Source organism: Oreochromis niloticus, linkage group LG22, assembly GCF_001858045.2.
Source record: "Oreochromis niloticus isolate F11D_XX linkage group LG22, O_niloticus_UMD_NMBU, whole genome shotgun sequence".
NCBI classification, from domain to species: domain Eukaryota; kingdom Metazoa; phylum Chordata; class Actinopteri; order Cichliformes; family Cichlidae; genus Oreochromis; species Oreochromis niloticus.
The window spans coordinates 12987253-13012329 of NC_031985.2; the positions used below are offsets into that span (position 1 = coordinate 12987253).

The 25077-nt window shown below is 38.9% G+C and overlaps 2 protein-coding genes across 3 annotated transcripts; one reads left to right on the forward strand and one right to left on the reverse strand.

The window, feature by feature from the left end:
- Positions 1–3305: 3305 nt before the first annotated feature.
- Positions 3306–9906, forward strand: LOC100706215 (XK-related protein 8-like). The gene is made up of 3 exons (XM_003447246.4): positions 3306–3659; positions 4096–4286; positions 7464–9906. Exons 1-3 carry the CDS (start codon positions 3352–3354, stop codon positions 8150–8152), a joined length of 1188 nt encoding a protein of 395 aa, XP_003447294.3. The 5' UTR covers positions 3306–3351; the 3' UTR covers positions 8153–9906.
- A 118-nt stretch (positions 9907–10024) lies between these two features.
- Positions 10025–21300, reverse strand: LOC102077792 (interferon-induced very large GTPase 1). 2 transcript variants are annotated; one of them, XM_025902615.1, is made up of 6 exons: positions 20999–21300; positions 19992–20300; positions 18765–19067; positions 15767–15851; positions 15605–15639; positions 10025–15494 (listed from the first exon to the last, which is right to left on the reverse strand). In XM_025902615.1, exons 1-6 carry the CDS (start codon positions 21167–21169, stop codon positions 10779–10781), a joined length of 5619 nt encoding a protein of 1872 aa, XP_025758400.1. In that variant the 5' UTR covers positions 21170–21300; the 3' UTR covers positions 10025–10778. The 2 variants fall into 2 exon arrangements, with proteins under 2 accessions (XP_025758400.1, XP_025758399.1); XM_025902614.1 differs by having other exon boundaries at positions 18765–19070.
- Between the last annotated feature and the right edge of the window lie 3777 nt (positions 21301–25077).

Consider the following 25077-nt stretch of genomic DNA (forward strand, 5'->3'; position numbering starts at 1 on the left):
ATCAGGGTTTAAAGCCACATTTTAATGAATAATTTGTTTAAGGCATAGTCAGAAACACATCATATGAAGGTTCTTTGTTATAAATGTTTATATTTGATATTTTATTTGTAATAGTTGGTTACACTTGCCTCCTGCCTAATTTCATGCTTGTTTAAAATTCAGGTGCTGCTTACATACAATCAGTTTTGTGTTCTTAGTATCAGCCTGAGTGTGTGCAGAGAGGTTGTTGTGTTAGATGCAGGCTTCTTTCTTTATTAGCATTTTATTCTGGTTTTTCTTTCCTGACACAAACCTCACATGAACTTGTGTCTACTTCTGGTGTCAAAGCAAAATCATTCCTGTTATAACCACAACACAAAATTCTACATAATTTTACATCATCTCATGGTGGGTGAAAGTCCTTTGAAACACTCCTGATGACTCCAAATGTTTATCGTTTCCATGTTTGGACCAAGCCCCACCTCTGATAAATTGGTCAGCAAATCTTACCACAAGGTTTTGATGGGGAAATGGACAAACTGAACAAATCAGTGAGGCAACAATCTCCTTTGTGACTATGAAAGTACTTCCCTCTCTTATTACCCTGACACATTTTCACATCGAAAGCTCCCAAGCTTCAAAAATTAGTTAAATCAACCAAGTTTCTTATTTGTTACAAATAAAGAAAGAAAATATATCACACATGAAATTTTATGACAGAAAATAGACTTATTACCTTAAAAACTTTAGGAAATGATCTGTGTGGTTTGTCTGAATACAACTGAGAAGTTTTTCATATGGATTAATCTTGCATTAGAAACCAAAACTTGTTCTTTCTATACTGCAACAATTCTTATGAAGAACTCCAATGAGAATCTTTTGAAAGTTGTAAGTTGTATTTATACTAAATATGTTGTGAATATTTTCTGTGGTTTAAATTTGTAATTCAGTTTCTTCTCAAACAGTTTTTCCATATGAAATAAAAAATACAAACTGAGTCTGAAATTTTAAAACATGTATTTACATTAAATAATTAGCAATAATTATTATGATAGTGTTTAATTTTCAGGGTCTCTATTTGACTCCAAATGGCCTCACATGTCTTTGAAAATTAGAGGAAATATATAAAATAAACAGAATTCTTTTGTACATTAGCATGTTTACCATGGAAAAAAGGAACAAATAAATTCCACTAAATATTACATGATCAGTATTAACTATTATTATGTATTATTTAGAGCTATGGTATATATTTCAATAGACACTTAATATGCAGACCAATTAAAAAGTGAACATGCTGAATGGACGCAAAGGTCTCTTATAGTTTTCTACATTTTTGCTTATTTTTACTTGGATTCACACTTTGTTAAAGCTGCTTTTCATATTCTGATCTACAATAAAAACACCACAAATCAGGGATTCTGACTGTTTAATTGATCCTAACTGTTTTACAGGAAAGGAAAAAAGAAACTCTTCTTCAAAAGCAGAAACACATCAGACTGTTGAGAAGAATATGAACGTATGTTCACTCCAAACATTCATCTCGATCCCTCGACAGAAGCAAATTCCTTTAAACTCTGAGCCGCTGTGCATGTAGAGTGTTCATGGAGACCTTACAGATGCAGTGCAGACAGAACAATGGAGTAAAAAAGTTGACCACTCTAAGATAACACTTAATGACAATGCAGATGATTTTCCAGTTAAGCATATGGACAATGGTTAAAAACAGAATATAAATATGCACACAGTGACACGTGACACAAATAAAGCTACACAGAAAAATATTTAAACTACAAGCAGAAAAGTATTGCACTGTCATATTTCTTTGTCTTGTGTGCACAAGTGTGGACTGTCATATGGATTAGTGATGATCACTTAAAGTAACTGCGAAGTTTTATAAAGTGATCTCTAAATTCTCATATATTTCAGTTTTGGCTGTAGATTTCTGTAAATGTAACAGCTTTCAAACATTTAAAAAAAAAACAAAAAAACCCCCAATATCCTGATCCTGATCCCAACCAAGCATTTATCATTTGATAAATGGTTTGATAAACAATTATTGGTTATTTAATAAACCAAATAATTTATGTAATAATTTAGTTGAAAGAATTGGGAACTTATCTACCACTGTCTTCACAGCACACCACTGGGATTTAGACAACAGTCGGCTTTATTCATCACTTGTGGGGATGTGTTTGGTTTAAATGAAGGAGCCTAAAGAAGACAGGGCAAAGGGCGCCCCCTGGCTAGCACCAGTTGAAGGTGCAAGCATAGGACATAAGATATGATTTAACCACATTTTGTCACAATATACAGTACTTTTAAAAAATACTGTATCATGATTTCTTATTTTTCAGCTTATGCCACGGCTGCAGTAATAGGAATACCAATCACAAAGGTTGTACAAAGGTCTAGTATTATTGTGGATGGCCATATTGAAAAAATAAGCCCATGCGTAAGAGTTAAAAACAAAACAAAAAAATGCTCATCATCAAATCACCAACCTGAACTGATCAGTAGGCGACCTGCTCTAAACACATTTCTGTGTGTTTAGATAACAAAAGCTAGTGTTTATCTCACTCACTCATTCCATGTTTGTTTACTTTGTTATCAGAGCTGACACTAAAGTAAAATCTTTGTTTACTTTAGTTTTAATTCAGACTTGACCTGATCTGATATCAGACAATTTAAAGTTAAAACTCTTGCACATCAGCAATAGTTGACAGAAAGTGTTCAGATAAACTTTTTTGATGTTTATCAGATATTTGGATTGGGAATCAGTGACAGTGACTTGATGCATTAATTGTGTTGAAAATTTGGAAGTATACAAACATCTACTACTTGATTATTTGAAAAGGTTTTTTTCAAACAGCACAAAGAGTTTGTGTTGTATTCTGTTTATTCTGTTTATGGGGCGTAAGCTCGAAGGACACGTGTTGGGAGTGAGAAATATCTATATTAACTTTATTAATTTAACACCGGTATGAGAAGATCTGAAATATAAATGGTTTAATGCATTCGTAACAATCTCTGCTGATATCAAAAGTCCAGATCGTTGCTTATTTTTCATTTTTCTCTCATCAATCTTAATGTGTTGATGTTGATTTTTTCTTGTTCTTTTATTTTTGTTTTTACAGTTTTAAGTTGTTTTAAGTTGTATTCATGTCTTGATGGACATACTACAGTTGATTATATGTATGCATGTGTGTAAAATGGTACAATATGTCTTTAAGATGGGTGGATATCAGCTCATATCATGGGTGGATCAGTTTCTAGGAGGTGTTTTTTAAACACTGGCCCTTTCAGTTTCAGTTTATGAGCTGTCTTAAACCTTAACATATAGCTGCTTCAGAAGCAGGCCACTGAGGCAGCATGCCGGGCTCTGAGGATGAGTTTAAATGCTGCACTCGGGACTTTCTCTTCACTTGTGTGAACTTGTTGTCTTTCCTGCTTGATATAGGGTTGGATATTTGGGCTGCTGTGTCCCTCTACAAGCAGGAGGCCTACGTGTACTTCAGCCTCCTGCTGCTGTTTCTCTTGGGCTCGTCCATGTTGGTTCAGGTGTACAGCTGGCTGTGGTACCGCTACGATGATTTTAAGATGAAGACAAAGATTGAGAAGAAGCCGAGCCAGTGCCAGCTCAAGCTGCTGCATGTTTTCCAGCTGGGGATCTTCTTCAGGTTGTTTCATGATGATATTTGTGTGTTCATAGTGCCCCAGGCAACATCCTTACATTTACTCACCTGTTCCTAGAAATATTTGATTTATAGGAAATAAATTTACATGAACTTGTTTGTTTGGCAGCTGCACTACAGAAGTACACATGTGTAGTAACATTAAATCATCTACAAATTATTCTGTTTAATTTCCTCTTGACTTTAGGTTTCTGTTTATAGACCCATGAATCATACATCCAATTTCTTTTCAGTATATAAACTAATCACATCAATCGCTGACTTACTTGTTTACTGCTTATGTTCTGTGGATCTTTCTTTATTATAATTGGGTAAAGCCTGTTTTGTTCGGACGTTTGTTGCTCCTTTTCTGCTTCGAGATATTTTGAGCTCAGCGTGTCTGGTGGGAGGATTTGATGTAACTGGTTCTTCTGGTTCTCAGGTATGCAGGAGTCATGGAGAAGTCTGTGCAAAGCTTATACAGAAAGCGCGCTGACGCTGAGAGTGTGGCCAAGTTTCTAAGACAGGATCTCCGCATTTTGCGCTTCATTGAGACGTTTTCAGAGAGCGCCCCGCAGCTTGCTCTCATGCTCACCATCATTCTGCACGAAGGCCGGCTGGATCCTGTTACAGGTACAGTTTGTTACTCAGCTTTTGATCACGTATACTTGGATCACTCAGGTGTAGCTTTTCGTTGAAAGTAGATTTCAGAATAAAACCTCATTCAAAGGTTTCTCATCTATTTATAACCTGAATTCCAAAAGGGTTGGGACGCTGTATAAATTGTAAATAAAAACAAATTCCAATGATCTGCAAATTAATAAATACTTATTTTATTTACAACAGAACATGGGAAATATATCAGTCTATCATCAAGCTAATTTTGAGTTTGATGGCAGCAGAATGTGTCAATAAAGTTGGAACAGGGTCAAATTTCCCACTGTGTAGTTTGCCCTCTTCTTTTAACGACAGACTGTAAATGTCTGGGAACTGAGGAGACCAGCTGCTGGACATTTGGGAGAGGAACACTGTCCCATTCTTGCCTGATGTAGGATTCTAGCTGATCAACAGTTCTGAGTCGTATTTTTTGTTTCATGATGCTCCAAATGTTTTCAGTTGGTGAGAGATTGTGACTGAAGGCAGACCAGGTCACCCAGACTCTATCGTGAAGTCTTTATAATACACGGACTATGCAGTTCAGACATGTACTTCATTCAATAATGCACATTTGTTGCACACAATTGTTTTTCTTTGGCAGAAACTTAAACAACTTAGTTAAATCAACACAACTTATTCATATTCAATAAGCCTGCTCATTTTGTGTTGATAAAACGTGATGAAACATGTTTAGATGAAGTAAGTTGAGCCTTGTAATCTGGAACTATTCAATAACTTTTACCCCAATACTACTTGGTCATTACATATTACATAATGTTCAACAAAGTCTAGAGTCCGGTTTACATAAAAACTAAATGGACTTACAACAACTACCATTCTCCTATCCTTATCCGGGTTCTGGAGGGGCTGGGGCATAACCCCAAAGTGATAGGTTAAGAGGCAGGGTACACCCTGGACAGCTCACCAGTCTATCACAGAGAGACAAACAACCATTTACACCCACATGCAGGAGCAATTTGGAATCACCAATTAACCTAACTCTAATTGTGTTGCTCTTAACTGTGGGAGGAAACCAGAACACCCAGTGGATTGTGGATTTGAACCACAAAGTGATGGCATACACGTGGTGTGTGTGTAGCTGTCTGCCTCTTATAACTCCAGTGGTTTTCCTGCTGTTTTTCAAATCTCATGACATCTTGTTAATTTTATGAGTCCAGAAACTAACCACTCTTACTAGATTGTAACAGGTCATCTCAACAGGAACAAATTAAGTTGCCTTGTGGGATTTTGAACAGCTGTAGCCGCTTCTTGTTCTTCGATAAGCTACGTTCGAGCCAGCTCGGATCAGCCAGAACTCTGTTATCGTGTTTCCTAATTGGTAGATGTCGTTCAATGTCCTCCATCGAGTGTGTCACCAGACACGGCAGCAAACATCTCCACAGGACAATCGGGCTCTCCCAAGCCCAGGTTGATTGAAATTGACACCCAGGGTGTCAATTTCAATACAGGACCAGTTGATCAAATCCATAATTCTTTAGGTTTTAGGGAACAACACTGAGAAACTCTTTGAGGGTTAGAGTTAGACAAGACTAGACAAAAGACATAGAAGCAGCAGCAGGGAAGATAAGGGAAGGAGAAGGTGAAAGATGCGTCTGCCCCCTCCGAGAGCCTCCGAGGTTTTTGGAATGAAAACTTTTCTTGGATGAGCGGTGAAACATCTTCAAGAAACCTAAGTAAGTCCAGTTGCTTTGTTTCCAGGTTCCTTAGAATACCACGAGCTCGATAACTTAGAACCTACACAGTCAAGTAGATGATGAGGAACACTGAGGAACATTTTTCTGAAATTGTTCACTTACTTGTCCAGCCTTCTTTTGCCTCCATGAGAAGTGCTGCTGCCATCAAATTCAAAATTGCCTCAAGTTTTTAATGAAATCTGGTCATCAAAGTTTGGAAAGTGAAATTGCCGCAGAGAATTAAAAGCAGCTTTGCTGGAGCTCACACTGAGATGTGAATAGAACAGAAATAAATATACTAACATATTATAATTGGTTGATTTAACAGCTTCCTCACCGACACTGTTAGTGACCTGGGTGTATTTTTGGATAGCTCTTTTAAGTTTGACAAACAAGTGTTTTCTGTTGTTAAATCTTGTTTCTATCAATTGCGTCTTATTAGCAAGGCCAGACATTATGTTCCGCACAGGGACCTTGGAAAGCTTATCCACGCCTTTGTGACATCTAGGTTGGATTATTGCAACTCACTTTACTTCGGCCTTAACTCTACTCTTCTCCATAGACTGCAAATTGTTCAGAATGCGGCTGCTCGTCTCCTTACTGGTAGTGGGCGGCGTGTCTCTATTACCCCTGTCCTTGCTGATCTGCATTGGCTTCCCGTTAAGTATCGCATTCAATTCAAAATCCTGCTGCTTACCTTCCGAATTATTAACAAGTTTATTAGCGCCAAGCTACCTCATTGAGCTACTTAGATTATACACCCCTACTAGAGCACTGAGATCATCTTCCCAGTCACTCTTGGTACTGCCGAGATCCCGGCTGAAGACTAGAGGTGACCGCGCGTTTGCCTCGGCTGCACCCGATTTATGGAATAACCTCCCCATCGCTATCCACGAGTCTGATTCCATCCATTCCTTCAAATCGCGGTTAAAAACCCACTTATTTAGCCTGCCTTTTCTACCAGTTAACGCTTGCTTGTTAGTTAGCTTAATGCTTATTCTTATCTTCGGCTTATTCTTAATTACTTTTAATCATTTTTAATTTTTTGACTGTTTTATCCTGTACACTTAGTTTTCTTTTATGCTCTTATATGCAAATCTTTTGCTTTTGTGTTTTAATGCCATTCAACCTGCTAGCATGGTTTGGTACCTTGCCATAGCCCTCATCCTTCCCTGTTACTTCATCCTACTCTCTTGCATGTTAAGCACTTTGGTACACCACTGGTTTTTAAATGTGCTATATAAATAAAGTTTGTTTGTTGTTGTTGATGTGAAAATGTTAAATGCCAAATGATCGCGGTTTCTGCGAAAACAAACATCATACAGTCTAAATAATAAAATACTGAATGACAAAAAATGTTTGAAAATATTTGGGGTTGCTTTTTGAACTCATAAATTACTTGGATCTTCTAACAAAGAATCAGCGTTTGTTCTAACTCTGCCCCTCGCTCTCTCCTCAGTGTTGAAGGCCATCGGCTCGACTTTGTCCATCGCCTCCTTTTTGACCACCTACGATCACTCAATGCGCACCTTCCTGCCAGAGAAGGAAAAACACCACATGATCTCATTAGTTTTCTACTTCATCTGGAACCTGGTTCTCATCTCTTCTCGCATCGCTGCTCTCGCTCTTTTTGCCTCCGTGCTGCCCTGCTTCATCTTCGCCCACTTCATCTGCTCTTGGCTGGTTTTATTCTTCTTCGCTTGGCGATCCAAGACCAACTTCATGGATGACCCTCGTGGAGAATGGCTTTACAGAACCACTGTTGGCCTCATTTGGTATTTCAACTGGTTTAGTGTGGCCAAGGGGATGAGGATCAGGTCCATGCTCTATCACGCGTATATCCTTATTGATATTTGCATCCTCTGTGGTTTGTGGTGCTGGAAGATGAGCACAGATCCTCCTGATTTTGTGACACACCCTTTAACCACGGCTGCCTGTGTTGTTGCTGTTTACATCCTTGGTCTGTTATTTAAATTTATTTATTATACGTTCTTCCATCCAAACCTTGATAAAGATAAGCTGAGAGGGGCCACTGTCACAGAGGAGCAACCTGAAGATGAAGAGCGATCTCATTCAGTTCCTTCACGTCCCCTTAAGGCCACTGACAATAAAAGAATGAGGAAGCTGGCCGAGAACTTCTTCTGCTGACCTGCATCATTTGACATCCACAGGACATGAGATTAGAAAGACTGAGTCATGTAGGTCACAAGGCTGTGTGGGACTGAGGACTGAGCTGCTGCCTGATTACAGATACAATATCGAATTATTTTGCTCAGGTTGATGTGGGGATGAATGTACAGAAACTCTTTATGCTCTGTATTAACTGGTGCTTCCCTCTAATGAAGCATTTAAAATGCCTCACTTGTTACATGCTTGTATGAAATAGTGATGGGTTGACAAAGAGATGAGTTTGCTAATGCTAATGAATGGGTCTGCCTTCCTAAAATATATGACAGTATTAAACCAGTATAAAAATCATGTTTAAAGGATTTTAATTGGTCATTTTAAAAGAACGTGGAATGGCATTTCTATCTTTGTGTGTGTGTGTGTGTGTGTGTGTGTGTAAATTCCCATTTTAAATTCCCTTGTGTGGATGTGTCCATTTTCTTACACAGTAGTGTTGATGTAGGAGATGTGAAATAGGTATAAAGGTATTAACGAGGTACTGACATAGAAGCAGCAAAAATACAGAAAGTGAAAGAAATAAAATATAGAAAGAATAATAAAACCATTCTGGTTGTAGGTGTTAACATGCAATTTAACACCTACTATGTAATTGAGGGGTGAAGTTGTCCATGTGTGAATGTGTACACGTGCATGTGTGTGCAAATGCATAAATATACAAAGAACTCAGAAAATCTCAGATCTTTGTGTTGCTTAGTGTGGAAAAAGTAAGGAAACAACTAACTTCCATATGCTGGTCTCAGGTGTTCTTTTTTTCTTTTAATTCTCTTACTTCACTTAATTTTCCTCCTTTTTGTGGTCAGTGTGTTTACATATATTAATGTGTCAGTACTGCGTTCCTGTAAAAGAAGCAAAATGTGCACAGGCTTTAGTCTGTGGATGTTTGGGATCAGGGCAGAAGTTTCAAAGGGTCAAGATGAGAAGGTCACAGAGGAATCACCGACCTTCCAGTGAGCTGCCTCTAGCATATTAAAGGGTCCAGCCTGTGCTGTGCAGGCTGCTCCTGGGATTTGTACACAGTTAAACTGCTTATTCACGTTTCACAATGTGATGTAACAAAGCAAGTACTTTGACATTTTCACTGCAACCATATTTGAGTATTTTCCAGCCGGCCATTTGTGCTGTTGCAGCTGTATGGTGAGCCCGAGCTGTGCAAGCTCAAAGTGATTTTGAATACATTGTGTTAAGGTTAAGCAGTGAGTTTAAAGCACATCTCTCTGGCTTCTAGTTAGAGATCAGATCCTGTGAGACACTCACAGAGTGAGTTTTTTAGTTAACTCTTTCAGTTAATGCAGCTCCAATATGAGCTACTTGTGACAGCCACTAAAAACCCCCATTAACACAAACTTACAGCAAGCACATGATAAATCCATAGTAGTCTGTAAAAACTGAGTCGGCCTTGTATCAGCACAACCACTGCTACCAATTTCACACTTAAATTGCCGAGTACTACGCCATCTAGTGGTAAGTACTACAGCCTGAGAGAATGCCTGAGTCTGTGAGCCTGAGCTCAGACCTAATGCATTGACTTAACTTATTTACAAACAACTCTGATCCGCCATGGCAGAAGTGTAGCAAAAGTTACACATGAAAAGAAAGTAACTGAAACTTATTTGCAAATTTAAAAATCTGATCACACAAACAGCCAGTTGGACTTAGTTTGACAGAGAGCTGTCAGGTTTGTTTCATCTGTTTTTTATCAGTTGTTGATGAATTTGTGGCTGCTCCATATCAGTGCAATTTATGAAATATAAGGTTAGCAGATTTTGACAATTAGATGGACTATTCTGCATTCAATGTTGTACACAATGAAAAAAAATCAAGCAATTCAAATGAGATGAAGCATAAACTATTTTATTATTTAAGACATAGAAAGCAAAAAGTTGTTCAAACTGTTGACAGATGTCTTTTTTTACTTGATTAAATATGCTAAACATTTGCAAATGCAAACAAAGAATAAAAAAATCATTCCAGTGCTGAGACAAAAAAAGAGCTGAGATGAAATAAAAGTCGAGTTAAACAAAATTCAGTGTGGATATGCTAATTTCATCTAAACCTGTTATAAGACAGTCAAACAGATCTCAAATCATATATCTGTGAGAATAAACGTTAACTTAAACATTGAATCTAAAGCTGAAAATTTTACCACTAAATTACAAAAGACGATGTTTTTGTTGTGGTTTCAGATGCAATGTTTGAAATTAATGATCAAAGAGTGTTAACGATTGTTTGACAGCAGTTTTTAGATTCAGTTTTCTTACATTTTTTGACTATTTGATAAACAAAAAAATCTTTGTTATAAACAGGTGAACAATATGCTAATTAACAAAATTAGGTTAAAAATGTATTTATCTGGAAAACACTCTGAAAGCCTAGAAGGACGAAACACTGTGAATGTGACTTTTGTATTTCATTTTGTATTTTTTGTGAATTAACTTATAGTCACTCATAACATATTCTTCATGTTAATAATTTATAGAATTTCCTTTTTCTCACTCAAACAAAATCAGACCGTCACAGCTGGATTCACGAGTTATTAGTTGAAAACAAGTATCATCATTTTCAGCAGATTTGCAGTTTCTTTGGCTCATTAGAACATTTCATCCAGACTTTTAATGGCTTCATTTTTAGTTATTTTTTTCCATTGATCTGGAATCGCTCCACTGCCCTCGAACTTTAACCCATAGTGCTCTTCCAGTTGTGTTTGAAATTGACATACAAACCATTTCCAATATGCCAGTTTAGACCCATCAGGAGTGATTCTCCAGGTATCATACGGTGGACGAGCAGTTTTGTACTGTTTGTAGGGAATGTATTTCTCTGAATCACCCTTAAGGCAAAAACTGCGATCACTTGAAACATTTGTTGTGCAGAAGTTGACACTGAACTCTACTGTGTCTGTACGGTGCCATCCCTTTATCCCATCAGGTCGATGAAAAGGAGTGCTGTGGCCGTCAGGACTGTGATCTTTCATGGTGTTGGTACAAACAGCTGCACAGAATGGACACTTTACCCAGCAGCAGTTACACAGCTGATCTATGAGGATTTCTTCAGGCTTGTGCCTGGATTCCTTCATCTTATCCAGGGAGAAGCTGCTCATCTTCTCAGTAATGGACGTAAATCCTTTCTCTATCTCTTCCTTGAGAAAGTGAAAATCTTTTATGTCACTGAAGTTTTCAGAACAAATCTTGTCAAATGTCAGCTCATCCTTTAGGGCATTAGAAAATTCCTTCAGCCACATGTCTGTGTCTCCTCTCTGATTTTGGACCTTTTGTGTTGCCATAAATAAAGCCTGACTCACAGTTGTTTTGATGTCATCAGCATTTTTCTTGAGTTTTTCCACAGCTTCATCTTTCTGATCTCTGAAGATGTACTTCTCAACTTCTGCTTTAATGAAAGCTTCTGTTTGTCTCCTTGGATTTATGATATATGTGATGAAATCATCAAAGTTTTCTTCTTTTTTAGCGAGTGACTTCAACACATGTTTCTCCAAGTCCTGCCTGGTCCCATTGAATGCTGGGAAATTACACCTCATCCTTCCAGCGAGATCAATGGCAGTCTTGTTACAGACAGCCTCAAGAGTGGAAACTTTCAGCCTTTCACAGATCAGTTCTCCAAGCACAACAGCAGATGAGTTTTCTTTACAAAGGCTTCTAAAAACTGTGTAAAACTGTGTTTTCTTGCTTTCTAAATAAGTGATTGGATCATTGCTCATTTTAAATTTTTTGTGTGACTCTTGAATCCAACTTTCTGCCCTGTAGAACACATAGAGCAAGAGATCAACTTTAAACTCCTTGTTTAAAGTGTATTTCCTCTCTGACAGAAATTTCTGCACTTTTTCTGTCACATGATTGGCCATTTCATGCAAATATGTTTGCGTGTAGCCTGTTGCAGCTACATGTTTGTTTTTGATTCCACCACGTGACTCTTTTTCAGTTTGGTCAATGAGCGATCTGATCTGTTCTTGTTCTTCATGGGAAAAAGCACCTCTTGCTTTATATTTGTTGTAACTGTCAACCAACAGATTACCACCTGTCTTCATATAACCTGAATAATCACCAACCTCTGATATTTTCTTGTATCTGCCACTTCTTTTACTTTCATCTGTGAGATTTGGCTCAAAACCAAGTTCTTGAAGGATCATTAACTGATCTTGTTCCAAGTTGATGTCTTCAACAGGTTTTATATCTGCTGTTAATTCAGTAACCCAGCCGCTCCAAACAGAGCTGAACTGTCGTTGAAGCTCTTTTTCATCTTTGGCCTTATCCTTCAGTTTCTGAGCGAGCTCTTTGCTCTTCTGCAGAAGTTTGTTCTCAAACTCTGATTTATTCTCATCCAGCTTTTTACAAGCTTTCTTCTGCTGGATTACTCTATCCAGTTTTCTTTTGACTCTGTTCACTTGTTCATCATGAAATTCTTTAATTTTGATTTCAAATTGTCCTCTCCACTGAGCCAAGATCTCTCTGTCTTTGTCATTCTCAAAGTACTTTGTCATTTCATTTCTGACTTCTTCATATTTTTTGCTTGTTTCTCTGAAAAGATAAGACTGATCAACCTCATCAACTTTTCCATTTTCAATTCTGTTATGAAGTTGATTTTCAATGGTCAACATGTTGCTCCTCAGGCTCCAGGTCCAGTTCCCATACTGGACTTCCAGTTTTCTGTACACTGCAATTTCAAGTGTGTTTTTAAAACTGAAAACAAAACTTTCATTCAGCAGTGCAGTCCACAGGTCCTGGATGTTTGTTTTGAACTGTGAGAGAGTGATCCCAGCAGACTTTGAAGCTTTAGAGAGGATGGTGTTCTTCACTTCCTGGATGCTCTCACTGTAACCTGGATTTGGAGGAGCCATGGGTGGACTGCCCTCCCACAGCTGGGCACAGTATTTAACATCTTTCTGAACATCAAAATCAATGACATCACTGAAGCGCTCTGCATTAAAAACTTCCTCTTCAGCTGCTAGTTTGGCCATCTGGTCCAGTTTTTCCTGCAGGCGTCTCTTTCCTTCCATGTTTTTCTCTGATGCTGCAACATCTGTGACATTCTGGTGAACAAACACACAACTGGGAGAAAGTTTCACTTCCTTCATCCTCACGAAAGCCTGAACAACAATCTGCAGAATGTCTTGCATCTCAGACAGATTCTCTCCAAAGATGTTGATCAATGTCAGGTTTCCCAGACCAACAACAAGTGTTGCCAGTTCATTGTCATGATGAAGATTGTTACCTTCTAACTCAAGAGCATGCAGTCCTTCAGTGTCCACCACTAGAACATAGTCAAACTTCAAGTCTTTCTTCATCTCCTCTGATACTTTGAGCAGCTGCATGAAGGCACCTTTGGTGCACCTGCCAGCACTCACTGCAAACTGCAGCCCAAACATGGTGTTCAGCATTGTTGATTTTCCACTGCTTTGTAGGCCCAAAACTGACAACACAAACACTCTCTGGTCCCCCAGTTTCTTGATGACTTCTTCTAAAAGACTGGAGATCCATGTTAAAGGCACATGACCTGCATCACCATCCATCAGCTCCATCGGGTGTCCTGAAATCATCAGCTGTGCAGCCAGCTCAGGGTATTCAGACCAGTCAGTGTGTCTGCTCTCTCTTTGTGTTGTTTTATGGGCTTCATAGATCTGTCCCATTTCTCTGAAGATGTGCTCCAAACCAAAAGTTACAGACTGAAGTTTCTTCGATATGTCTTTAAGTTCAGTTTGTGTTTTTAATAACAGATCTGCTTTGTCCCATTTGTTCTTCAAAGCCAAGACCTCAGACCACTTTTTATCATAACTTTGAAGAACTGAAGAAAGATCATCTGTTGAAAGGACATCTACAAAGATCTGAGTCCATTTTAGGAAATACTCTCTGTCTGTTTGTTTTTGTCTCATTAATGAGAGACTTCCAGTAAACAACTTCATCAGTTCACTGCAGGAAGCAGCACATTGTTTCTGACGTATTTTCATCAGATTTTGTTCCTTTCTGCTTTTCTCCATTTCAATGTTTCCTCTGAGATGAAACAGTTCTCTGTGTATTTTGCTCCACTGATGCCACAGTTTGCCTTGACACGGGAGAAATTCATCTTTGATCTTTGAGACATCCATGTTATCCTTTTTAAGCAGATTGATTATTTCCATAGCAGCAGATTTCCCTCTTTGACAGGCTGGGTCAGTTTCATCCACTTTGATTCCAGAGAGCTCAGCCATGGTTTCAAGCTGGAAGGATGGTTTCAAGATGGGACCATCAAGAGAAGACAAAACTTCTCTGATGATCCTTTTCAGGTCTTCACATACATCTGAGTGGTTTTTGTCTTTGAGGCCCATTATGTAATTTCCATTTTTTATCTTAACAGCATCACGACTGTCATTAACAGTGAGACAAATGAGAGGCTTATCAGACTGAAAAAGAGATGATATAAATGATTGACTTCCTTCATTGCTTTGCAGAGATGCCAAAAGAAAAACATTGATTGAAGATTTTTCAGTCAGTATATCACATTGTTTTTTATGTGATAGAGCATCACCATGGAGATTACAAAAGGCAATGCAGTCATTGAAGGCATCATTGGGTTTTCCAGCAGGGCAGTACCAGGTAATCTCTGCCACACCATCCATCACATAGCGAGACTTGGTGCTTCCTGGGCAGTTTCTGTGGAAGAAGGTGTCGTGACGGTTGTTGATCAAAGTGTTCATCAGCTGAGATTTAGACACTGACAAAGAACCCAGGCGGAAAAATGACACCAAGGGTGTTTCAGCTTTGTAGACTGGAACACTCTTCGTGGTGACGATCTTAGGGTCATCTTTGATTTGAGTTACCTTCCAGGTTTTTGTTATTTCTCTGAAAGTCCACAGAGGAAACTGAATCTCCTTTGTAACTGGGTCAGGAACAAGCAAAGGTAAGGCATACTGACACTGAGAGAGCTTTGTAATCATCATCTGTTTCAGGAAGCTGTCTGAGCAGTGAAATACTGCCATCTGAACGTCCATTGGATGCACACGAGCCTTCTCTTTCTCATTTGTGTCTGCAGTGGTTTTCAAGAAATCCTCCAGATCACTGTAATCTATCTCAGTGTTGTCAGACTCTGTGGTCACCTCAGGACTGTCTGGTCTTACAGAAATATATCTGGCCCCGTAATCCAACATTATCAGCCTATGGAGAAAAGTGTGAGCTACATCTTTTTCAGATGTTACATGGTCCATCTGTTTCCCAGGTGGACGTATTTGAAGAAAATCTGCAGGAGACAACTTCTGCTGAAATTTATCTTGAAGTTGAAGTCTGTCAAGCAGTATCTCAGTTTCTGTCTGACTTGGCTTCTACAAACAACAAATAAAGAGGTACCATATGTAACTAAATTACATACATCATATGGCAGAACAGAGTAAATACTCATTTTGATCTTTTGAATAAACATATATTCTCCTACCTTCTTGTTTCCACTCGTGTAACCATCTGTTGTTTCTGCAGGACAGCATGAACCAGATATGCATTATATTAGTGCGTGTTCCTGCAAATCCTTTCAAAGTTATGAACATAGCTGTTGATATATTTTTTGCTTTTTGTGTTATTGTATAATGAAAAATGTTACCGTTGTCATCAGTTTTGGCTGATTCATAAAATTTATCTCCTGGTTTTCTCTCCTTGTCATCATTGCGTTCACCCACTGGGCCACTCTGCGAAGTAAAATAATGACCCTGAAATTTAGCTTATCAGGTTAATACCTTTGAAATATATGACAACAGAATGAAAAGGTCTTGCTTTGTATTTTATTGAGAAGACAGTAAACTATTTTAAAATGGATTTGACTGACATTTATATACTATAATACATTTCTAGTCTTATTGACTGCTCAAAGCAGCTCATGAACTGCATCAAGACCTGTGCTGATTTTCCAATAATAAGCTGATATAACATATGTGATTGCAAACCTAAAATACTTTTTGCTGTTAAGGGACAGAGGAAACCCTTCGCTTATTTAAGCTGTTATTATAACCTGATCTGAGGCATTACTAAACTTCTGCATTCCTACTCCTTATTGTCAGACTTCAGAAAAGTCAGAGTGTGTAACTGAAATCTTTTTTACCCTTACATGCAGTTCATATTTGAACCATAACTGACCTGATCCATCACAGGGTGGTTTTCGTCAATTTTGATCCAGACTAAGAATTCCCTCATCATACATGTGTATACTGAATTTTGAACTACAGACTTATTTAGAGTGCATAAGCAGACAATCTGACATTCATAAATGGATGATTAATCCTTGATAGCGTTTCAAGAAGCAACACTTGAGTAATGCTTGTTTTTAGAGAAACAAACATGTTATTAAACAGTATCATGTTTTATCTCAGACAAACAGCCATAATAATTTTTATATATTTTCTTGAGGAACATCCTGGAACTGTTACAAACTGTTAAACTCTGTCCTCACTGCTATTTTATAAAAAACAAACAAACTTATAATTTACATTTATAGTTATCAATATTGAGTCAACATTAGTTACGCTTCTAAAACGCTTAGAACATAAAACACAAAGAATAAATCCTTAAGGCAAAGTAAACAGAGTAAACGGATTTGTTTGTTATTTTATTATTTATTATTATTTATGCATCTGTAACATTGAAGGTGCAAATATAATTGCATTTATGTAGCGCTGTGAACTCATTATTCATGTAATTGCAATTTAGAATAACCCATTAACCTACTATAATGTATGAGTTTGGATTGTGGGAGGAACACGTAGCTTTAGTAATGCAAGGCAAAATAATATTTTAATGTTCTCATAAGGAAAAAAAAAGCTTGTATTAGAAAAAGAACAAAAAATTATATCATTAGAAGCTTTCTATGCTGCCTCACCATAAGAACATATATTAAAAAATCTGAGAAATCTAAAAGTAGAATTAAATGAAAGGATTAACAAGAGAAAACAATTTCTGATCAAAAGGCTGCTGTTACGGTCCTGAGTCTGTGGACTCAGTGTTTTTCTGTTTGTATTAAGTTTTCCTTGATTTCATGATGTGTTTTGATTTCTGTTGTTAGTATCCCTAGTTCCTTGGCATTTCTTGTGTTCTAGTTCTTAGGTTGTGGTTCTGTTACTTCTGTTCAGTTTCCTGTTTTACTTTGAAAGTCTGTGTACTATGTCAGTGTGTTGAGTTTTGTCTCCCCTTGTCTTGTGATGTCTGATGAGTCCCAGCTGTGCTCTCCTCCTGTTTCACATTCCCTAATTACCTCAGTATGTATTTAAGCCCTGTGTTTTTCCCTGCCTGTTGTTGCGTCCTCCACATTGGTTGTGTGTGTGTTCATTGTCGTCTACCGTCAGCATCTCCGGTCTAGTTAAGTTTAAGTTGTTGTTTATGTAACGCCAAGCGTGATTCTCCAGCAAATAAAGCTGCCGTTTAAGTTCATGCTTTGTCTCCGAGTCCTGCACGTGGGTCCAGCCACTGACAGCCACACAACTCACCGTGACAGCTGCATTTGAAGAACTTTGAACATGGTAATAAATCTGGAAAACTCCTTGCTGACCAGTTAAAGGTGAATAAAGAAAAAACAACTCTTCTATGAAGGATTTGACTGGAAACATTACTCATGATCCACAACAAATAATTAAATATTTTAAAGACCTTTATGAAGATTTATATTCAACACGGATTAATCCATCTGATGCTGCCACTGAAGAATTTCTTAACTATATAAATCTTCCCAAACTAAATGACGAACCGATTGTGGCTCTGGATTCACCTCTTTCAGTGTCTGAATTCCATGGAGCCCTACAGCATCTCCAAAACAATAAAGCTTCAGGTCCAGATGGTTTTCCAGCAGAGTTTTATAAACAGTTTTGGTCGAGCGCCCCATTTTTTTCAGAATGGTCACTTAAATTCAGAACGATCAGACTTGATCTCCATTCATCTTGGAGTCATTTTTGACCAGGATATGTCCTTCAATGCACATATTGAACACATATGTCGGACTGTTTTCTGTCATTTATGCAGTATCTCTAAAATTAGAATCATTTAGTCTCAGAGTGATTATACTAAACTAATTCCTGCATTTATTACTTCTAGGCTGTTAGTTTGTTTCATTGACTATGCAAATATTAAATAAATATGTTGAAAAAGGAAAAGAACTGCTCTCAGACAGTGAAAAAAAGAGCGAAAAGTACTTTGTGAACTGGGTGAATAACTTAGATATTGCACAGTTAACCAGTCTGATGTACATAATGTAGTGATTTTTTGTTATCTTTTTTATATGGGCATTTTTTTCCTATGCTTGTCATTTTCTCTGCATAGGATGTATTTTGTGGGTATAGGGTGCCGTGAGTATAATTGGAGGAGCAGTTTGCCTTTCGGCTTTTGTTAGTTTGTTTCATTGACTATGAAAAAATTTAATAAATGTGTTGAAAAAAGAAAGGTGCAATTACCGCTAGAATATCATCAACTGAAATCCATCATACAGGAAACATTTAATTCCAATCAACTAAATCAACAAAAAAAAAAAATCTACTTGGTAACAGAATTTTTACACATCTTTACCCCCAAATAGTTATCAAAAATGTATAATTTATTTTATAGTTAAAATGGATTCCTACCACTGCCCGCTGGACACTCCTGCCCCTCCCTGGGATGCGGGTACTTTTTGGCTCTGAGGTGTATGGCCGGATGTTCTGGTGTGGTCGTTGACCTGCTCTATTGGGGGTGGTGGTCCGGGATGGCTTGGACTTGTTCAATGGGTGGTGTTGGGTGGTTTTTAGGGATCTTGGGCCCGGGGGCCCGGTTCTCAGCTCGTGATAGGCTAACTGACCTCTGGCGGAGATGAGTGCCCGTTGTCTCTGGTTCTCAGCAACTCTCATACTTTGGCTCTGGGTGCGCCGTTTGGGGCCTCCCCACTTCTCCTGCTGTGATTGATGCACAGTTGTATATACTTATACATATACATATGTCAACATTTCATAATGGCATAGTTAATAATAACTAATAATAATAACAAAAATCACAGCTAATATTAGGAGAAAATAATATTTGCTGCTCCTGCTTTCAGTTACAACAATCCAACATCTTTATTTATTAGCACACATTTTACTATAAAAGTAAAAAGCTCACAAACCTCTCTTTTCACACTTTTAGGTGAGTTCTCATTCATATCAAACTACTCCATCAGCTGAAGTAAATCAACAGTTTTGCCTCTGACTTGTAATTTTCAGAACCTCCACCACCCTTTATGGTTGGGTAACATCAGATATCTAGGTATGAATTTTTCTGCAAAGCTCTCAGACCTGGTATGGTTGAGTCATATTCTATTGCTAAAGCCAGTAGAGGATGATCTTGGATTAAACCAAGGTTATTAGACAGACCTTGGCTGGACCTAGAACAAGAACTCTGTGGAAAAGTAAAACTCCCTCATCTGCCTTTCGTAAGTTCCAGTATAAAGCATCATGACTGCTTTAAAAGGCATAGCATAAACACCTCTCCGACAACCTGATGGGAATTTTGAACAATAACTAAGTCTTTACTGATCCAGTGTAAACTAACAGCCATTTGAAACAATCTGGATATTTGTCAGAAAAAGGAAATACAAAATTTTTAATCATGGCATGAGAAAGGGATAAAGAGCATGTTACGCAAAATGGAAACTTTATTTTGTTTCAAGAACTAGAATCAGCCACAGTAAATTTCTTGGATATCAGAAACTGAAATCCATCATACAAGATCCAATCATCTGAATCTACAGATATCTACTTGGTAACAAACTTTTACATATCTGTACCACCAAATTGTTATCAAAAATGTATAAGTTATAATTTAAAATTGATTCCTACCGCTGCCCGCTTGACACTGCTGCTCCTCCCTGGGATGCGGGTACTTTTTGGCTCTGAGGTGCATGGCTGGATGTTCTGGTGTGGTTGTTGACAAATTCTTGGGGTGGTGGTCCGGGATGGCTTGGACCTGTTCAGGGGGGCCTTTGCCTGGTGCTGGGTGGTTTTTAGGGACCTGGGGCCCGGGGGTCCAGTTCTCAGCTCGTGACAGGCTGACTGGCCTCTGGTGGAGATGAGTGCCCGTTGCCCCTGGTTCTCAGCAAAACTCACACTTTGGCCGTGGGCGCCCTGTGTGGGACCTCCCCAGTTCTCCTGCAGGGATGGAGGCGCAGTTGTTGTCAGGTTTATATTGTTGATTGTCATTTATGCTTAGAAATATATAACCATATATGGTTAGAGGTGTATAATCAATTGTGTAGTAAATGGCCTGCATTTGTGTAGCGCTTTACTAGTCCCTAAGGACCCCAAAGCGCTTTACACAACCAGTCATCCACCCATTCACGCACTGGTGATGGCAAGCTACATTGTAGCCACAGCCACCCTGGGGCGCACTGACAGAGGCGAGGCTGCCGGACACTGGCGCCACCGGGCCCTCTGACCACCACCAGTAGGCAACGGGTGAAGCGTCTTGCCCAAGGACACAACGACCGAGACTGTCCTTAGTAGTCTGCAAAGACTTTGTGTGCATTCCAGAGTGTTCTGGCATACACACTCACATCCTAGGGTCATGAGAAGAGGTCGTATCTTCTCTTGCTGATATATGGTATAGCAAACACATCTATATCTGTTTTAGTCTAAGTGCCTTTTGTTTAGATGAACTGCCGGACTTCCAGACCAGCAGGTTTAGGGAAGTCGTTTATGGGGTCACATTCTGACACCACACACACACGCACACACACACACACACACACACACACACACACACAGACAAGGTATTCTTTGTCCACATGTGTACCTATGTTAATGAGCCTATGCATATTCATGTAACCTCAATAAAAGAGCAGTGTTACGAGGGAACAGATGAGAGCAACTTGGGTCAAGCGAAGGAACGGCGCTCGTCCAGTTGGGTCTCCCTCGTGCACGAGAAACACAAAGAGCTTTGCTTGGTGTTCAATGCTTTTTGCTGTTGTAGTTGAATTGTCTTGTTCCAGCGGCGTGTTTGTGCTAGACAGACCCATCATTAATTGGTCCTTCGGCGCCGGATCCCTGGAGTCGACATTCACCGAGGGGAGAAGAGACACGCTGAAAGACTGACGTCAGCCAGGACTTATAGAAGTTCCTGCAGTAAAGTCCTGAGATGTGAGAATTTGTCATTTTGCTGCACGCAAAAAGCAAACAAGAAAAAAAAACCCAACAACACCAAGTAAGTTGCAAGTCTTTGCCACTGTGTGCGGCAAAGCAAGCAGCCACTGGGTGAGACTGCGTTGAGACAATAGGCCTATTTTGTGTTTGTGTGAATAAGTGCGGAGCAGGCGTGGTCTGTGGCACCGGTTGTGTTGTTATCATGGGTTCCCGAGCAAGTCAGACTGCCTCACAGGGAGATAACACATTCATGCAAGAATTCACTCCCGGCAGCGCGAGGTATTTATATTCTCATGAAAACTGTGATTTTGAGGGTAAGCTGGTTATTGGAAAATGTCAAATGTTAGAAGTTTTCAGAAAATACAGCAGCCTTTGAGAGCGTGCGGAGAAGGCCAGCCCACATCAGCAGCAGTTAAGATGTACTCTGATGAATGGCTTTCACCAACCCACTGCTGTTTTTATTAGGAAAAAAAATGTTAATCATAACTCTGACGGGTCCGCTGAATGCATTAACCGGACCCGCCGTGCGCAGGAAGGAATTAAAGAAACACAGAAGTCACAAAGCTCTGCAGTCGCCACTTCCTTAGCAGATGAGATCTTTTTCCAGGGACAGGCTGGAATAGGGCAAAATAGGGGCAGGAGTAAAAGAGGCGAAGGCCCGCGGAGACGTGACAGAAGAAATGATAAATGCTATGCATGTAGAGAAAGGGGTCACTATGCTAGAGAGTGCCCTAATTGCAAGCTTGAGTAACCCCAACTGTAATAAATGACTAGTTCCCGTCAACACTGCCAATACACACATGTTTAGATTATTCTTTAGATTGCCCTGATCAACAGCAGCCTGTGCTCCAGACCACAGATTTCACTGAGGTGGATAATTGTTAAAAGTAATCTGCATTAAGCTTAGGGTTGCTCAAATTCAGTACAATGACATATGAGATTATGTCAAATATTTAAACTAATGAAGTGCATAGAGGCACTTGACCTGTTTGAAAACCTGTCATCCTATTATGAGCCATTGTTATATATAGAGCACACCTATAAAAACAACTAATATGCTGAACCCTGTATAAAGCAGCTAAAACTACATGATGGAGAAGCTGAATTAAATATGAAAGTGCAAGTCTTTGCCACTGTGTGCGGCAAAGCACGCAACCACTGTGTGAGGTTGCGTTGCAGTCTCTTCTGAGCTAATGAGCAAGCTACACATTATCAGAGCAGGAGGTGGCTGAGAAAGCATCAGAGGGGGGAAACAGAGCTATGATAACTCGAGTATGCAGCTATCCTGAGTTCAGTTTCTTCCTCGCACCTCAGATGCGCAGCAGTTTTCCTGCATCTTGACTCATGTGTGTAAAGTGTTCATAGCATCAGCATCATGTTTTTGCTTGTTTGTTTTGTCGGGTTGAAAAATAACTAAATAAACTTGTGATCATAGTTATGGATCCCCATGGCACATACCATTGGCCATATGATTTATTTATGCAGATGAAAAAAGTGAGTGTGAATGTGCCTGATGTCGTGGAGTGTGTGTGCGCTGTGTAAAAGTAATTGTCTCCAACTGTGAGAGTGGTGATTCTGCAGGTCACCGGCTATCGTAGTGGAAAAAAGAACAAAAAAGAAACAAAATCTACATTGTAGATGAAAAATAATAATAGGAAAAAGGTTTTGTGTTTCTCAGGCAAGAACAACTACAATCTCATTTTCTGCTTTTAAGAAAGGAGAGTTCAAAAAACAGAGAGAGATGTGTGTTGTTTAAGCAGTGATGATAATAATGAAAATGTCTTAGTTGTCACTTTCAGGTGAAAAGCAGAACTGGATAAGTTTTCCACATGCAGCGGTCGGAAGAAGGTTATAGTTTAACATCATTGGAATCGTTCAGGCCACGTTTCTGGCTGAATTATTTACAGCACCATGTGTCCCTCAACCTCACAAGTGAGCTCTCACTCCTCTCTGAAGACAAGGAATGCAGTTCCAAAGAGCAATAACAGTTAAAGAGACAGCAGCAAAGTCCCGAGCAAAGAGTCCCAGCAAGCAGCAGCAGTGTGGACAAAGAAGCATCAGAGAAGAAGAGAAAACCCATCATCCTGATTGATTGGATGAATGGCATCGTGTTTCCAACAAGCTGCAACTTCACTGTGTCTGTGAAGAGGACTTTTGAGGAGACTGTTGGAGTTTGAAATTTGCCACTTTTGGAACAAAATGGCAAGAAGAGACAGTGAAGAATACAGGACAAAGCTGAAAGAGAACTGACTGCTATTGGACAGTTGAAGTGGGAGAAGACAATGGAGTGAGAGGAGTAGGTAGGTGAGAACACAGAGGAATGCTGTTATTTAATGTGGGAAATCAAAATTTGGGTTAGCAAACCTGGGAAAAAGAAAACTGACTGCTTAAGTGGGAAAATTGTGAAGGAGTCTGAAACACTGCAAAGAGAAACATAAAAAAAATCACACACACAAACAGAAAATGTATTAACCCTACTAACACTTACAAATACAAGAGGTCTCATGAAGATTAGACAGCATCTTGAGCATTTGATTCTGTTTATCATCTTGTCCAAGTCACTTAGTGTGATGAAAAGTGATGCAAAGACCAGTGGACTCATAGCAAATTAGTTAAAAAATGATCAAATAATAGCAAAGAAATGTAAAGGAAAGGCAGCTTTAAGAACATGCTCTGCTGGAGATGCAGCTCCACAGACATCGATTAAACCTGCCTAATAACACAAACACACATGCAATGAAGATCAGCTTGTTATCTCCCATCAGTGTTAAAATAGTGTCAATTTAACAGACACTTGTTATCAAATGCTGAATTTATCCAATGCTGAAAATTAACTCTCTAGGTTACAGGACAACAGTTTAACTTTTGTGGGGAAAAAAAGATTCTTGTATGACCAACCAGTGATCAGACAGTTAATTTAGTTGTTAATATAGTAAATTGGGAGATGCTTTCTGCTTGATTGATGCGGCACAAGTAATTTACTGTATGAAGGAAATTCTATTGTTGTGATAAGATTTTGAACATGCATTTCTGTTGTCCTGTCAACTTGGGTTGTCAACGTGGGTTATGAGCCAATATATAAATTAGTGATCGTTATTAGATTAAGGAAAGGTGACTGAATTCTAACATAGGTGAATGGGATGTGTTAGAGTGGACTCTAAAACACTGAGTTTCCTGGTTTTGATGTGCGGGTGAATCCTGCACCCAGATACACATCTTTGAATACATCAGAACAAACTTGTTTTGTGAACTCCATGACAACATGTCACATGTTTTATGATGAAAAAAAGGAAAACCAAATAAGATGGGTCTGTGACCTAACTGAGAGAAAAGCACAGACCTGGGGGTTAAACTCATATCTAATAAGACATTAGGGTTATGTTGTGTGTTGTGTGGCTGATGGATGGATGCTTTGGAATTAATCTAGCTGATGGTTTTTCTTTTGTTGCAAAGTTGGGCCTACCAATTAGGTTTGGTATGATTTACCCTCCTGAGATGAGGAGCATGTGTCGTGACTTAACAAGGCCTTTTTATTTTGATACTTTCACAGTGCACCGAAAGTTTTGTTTGATAATCTCTGTCATTTGAGCAGATCTGCACGATTAGAGCAAAAGCGCTACACGACACGTCGGGAAAACGGTTGCAAAGTGAGTTTCTCCAAAATTAAAATGGATTAACGAGAAAGCCACTTTCTAAAAGGATTCAGCGAGGTAATCCAGTCTAAATTCTTCTTTTTCTTTTTGAAATGACGTCATTTTGCTGAGGGTGGAAACGAAATGCGACGATA